Source organism: Monopterus albus, unplaced genomic scaffold, assembly GCF_001952655.1.
Source record: "Monopterus albus unplaced genomic scaffold, M_albus_1.0 scaffold18.1, whole genome shotgun sequence".
NCBI classification, from domain to species: domain Eukaryota; kingdom Metazoa; phylum Chordata; class Actinopteri; order Synbranchiformes; family Synbranchidae; genus Monopterus; species Monopterus albus.
The window spans coordinates 299894-302527 of record NW_018127898.1 but is presented as its reverse complement, the minus strand read 5'-3'; the positions used below and the strand labels follow the sequence as shown (position 1 = coordinate 302527).

Sequence of the window (2634 nt, the reverse complement as noted above, 5' to 3'; positions counted from 1 at the left end):
CAATTTGTATATACACTTTGACATAAAATACCTTGAAAAGTGACTTAGCAGCAGCTGCTAACAGCTAAAAATACAATAATGTCAGTTAAAAAAAAAAAAGCAAAACAGCTGACCAATTTTTTTCCAGAGGAAGTGGGCGGTCCAGCCCATCAAAGACGCATTACGTAATAGTATCTTCAGGCTTTGTGATTGGTGAAGAGTTCGAGGAACTGCTGGATACCACTGAGACGGAGTGGAAAAAGTTACATTACTACATTTCTGTAACTCGCAGTACTTTGTCTGAGTATGCATTTATGTTACTCTAGTTTTAACACCTTTCACCGGGAAACATTGTACTTTTTACTCCACCACATTTATTTGACATATGTAGTTACTCTGAGAGTCAAAGTTTATAGTACATAGAGTAAAGCACACTAGCTTTTCTATGTCCAAATACATCATTAGGATGGCGTCTATATATTAATGCATCAGTAACAATGATCCAGTAATATAATATGGTACCTCTACAGTATAATGGCCATTCTATGCTGTGTGTACTTTTATTACATTTTGTTGATAATATTTCTGCACTTTCACTTTTCAAATTGATTTTTTTTAGCTCAAGTAAGAGATTTCACCACTACTTGGATAACAGAGTTTTCAGTCCTTTGTGCATAAAACTAGCAGAACAAGGCAGCCCCAGCGTAAAGCTCCTATGGCTTCCTATGGTTCATTGCACAGAATGCAGTCTCTTTGCAGATTGTTGACTAAGTTATTTATTGATATTTTTTTTTTTTTTTTACATTTATCAAATTTGCCTATTTTGTGACAATTTTTCCCTGTCCATTATGGCAAACCCACAAGCATGCCTTCATTGTAAGGATGTAGTTTGTCTAATAATATTAAGAGGCTAAGGTATTATGAACAATTTAAATGTCTGTTACAGTATTACTAAATTCATAAATATCCAGACACCTTAAATGATTAAATGCATTTTTTAATTCAATATTACCTTTACATAAAGTATAAAACAAAGTACAACAAACCAAAATAGAAAATGAGAAAAATGGGAAGGGGTGTACCACCTTGATTTCTTAACTATATTATCGAATATGCCTCCATAACATTAAAGATTCATCAGTGGATCACACCCCCAGGGAACAGTTTAGAATTAAGCAAATTATATACAACATAAGAGTGCATACACAAAAACTGATAGAACAACTCAAGAGAAATACAGTCTTAAGTACTCTACTGGTTAAATTTCATCAGTCCTCTGTTCTTTGTTATTACAAAATGTATAAGCATGTATATTTCACCAGACTGTGCAAGCTTTGAAATTAAATTGCACTGTCTTTGGGATTGCATAGTGTGTAAATAACTCTGACAGAGAGAAAGAGTGGAAACCACAGGAAGCCCTTGTAGACTTCCAAGCGAAGCAGGTACAGATGGTGGATGGACGCTGGTCATCAGTAACCCCTCTTTTTGCTCATTAGATTTGCAGGAACTGCAATGATTACAAGGGAATTTGTTCTGACAAACACCTACATTATATGGGTAGGATTCACAGATTGCACCAAGGGACCAACTGGTCCATCCCTGTGTCATGAGTTTTGTTCCCTGAATTTACTGTTTCATATCTCCCTTACTTGTACCTCGAGATGAAATGTGCCTCAAGCTGATTTCTTCTTGTGCTTGGCTGAGTCATGCAAACATTCTATTGCAAATGTAGGATGCAGTGTTAAAGTTAAGGTGTAGTGCTGTTAGTCTTTTTTCTAGGTGGACCTAAACCCTGGGCAAAACCAAATGTCAAGCATGCAATTACTAAAATTACAAACACATTTAATGCAACATGAAATACCAACAGTTAATCACTTAAATCTTGAGTCCCACAGCAGAAAGTTACTGTAAGTACTACCAGTGCAAAGTGCAGTAAGTCAATGGATCATCTTCCTTTTTACCTTGAAATCATTAAACATCTTTCTAATGTTGTGTTTTGCATGATTGAATGTTATAATGGGACAACTGCAATAGTCCAAAAATAACAAAAAGTTATTTACATGTTGACATTAAGGGTTCATCACTGAAATGCAGTATAATCCAGCACAAAGAACCTACAAGTTATGGCAAGGAGTACAAAGAAAGAACAATATTGCAGGAAGCCAGATATATTTTGCAAATACATCTTAGTGGAAAATCATTTGTACCCTTTTCATTTTCATAAAATTGCTTTACTTGCCAATGAGGGATGTTTCAGATATGGCTCAGCATTGCGAATGTACAAAAACTTATAAATCCAGTGATTGAACACAGAAATGATTTCAAATGCATAATGACTTGTCTAAAGTGACCGCAGACCTAAAGTACCAATAACAAACCTGTTGGAATTCAAAGTAATTTAAAAAATAAGGTTAGACAAAGACAAAACACAGCTGAAACAAATTTTGAGTGTGAAGAGGAAAAAGGCCCAACTGTCAAACATTTGCTTTGTTATGCAATACAAAAACAGAACTTTCTAGCAATACAAGGTACATTGCCAAAGATTTTCACACAGTTGGAGGATGTTTTTTTTTTTTTTTTTACAGTTTAATAAAATAACCTGGTAGGTTAAAAACAATCATGATACTAGTTTCAGCCTTATCCTTACACTGTTTG

General features: G+C 34.7%; 1 protein-coding gene across 1 annotated transcript in view; it reads right to left on the bottom strand.

Annotated features, from left to right (window-relative positions):
- Positions 1 to 165, bottom strand: part of atf1 (activating transcription factor 1) — a 5463-nt gene extending 5298 nt beyond the window's left edge. Inside the window, exon 1 of the mRNA XM_020593122.1 lies at positions 114 to 165. Within this exon, the coding sequence (XP_020448778.1) occupies positions 114 to 150 (37 nt within the window). The 5' untranslated portion in view covers positions 151 to 165. The remainder of the gene's footprint in view (positions 1 to 113) is intronic.
- Between the last annotated feature and the right edge of the window lie 2469 nt (positions 166 to 2634).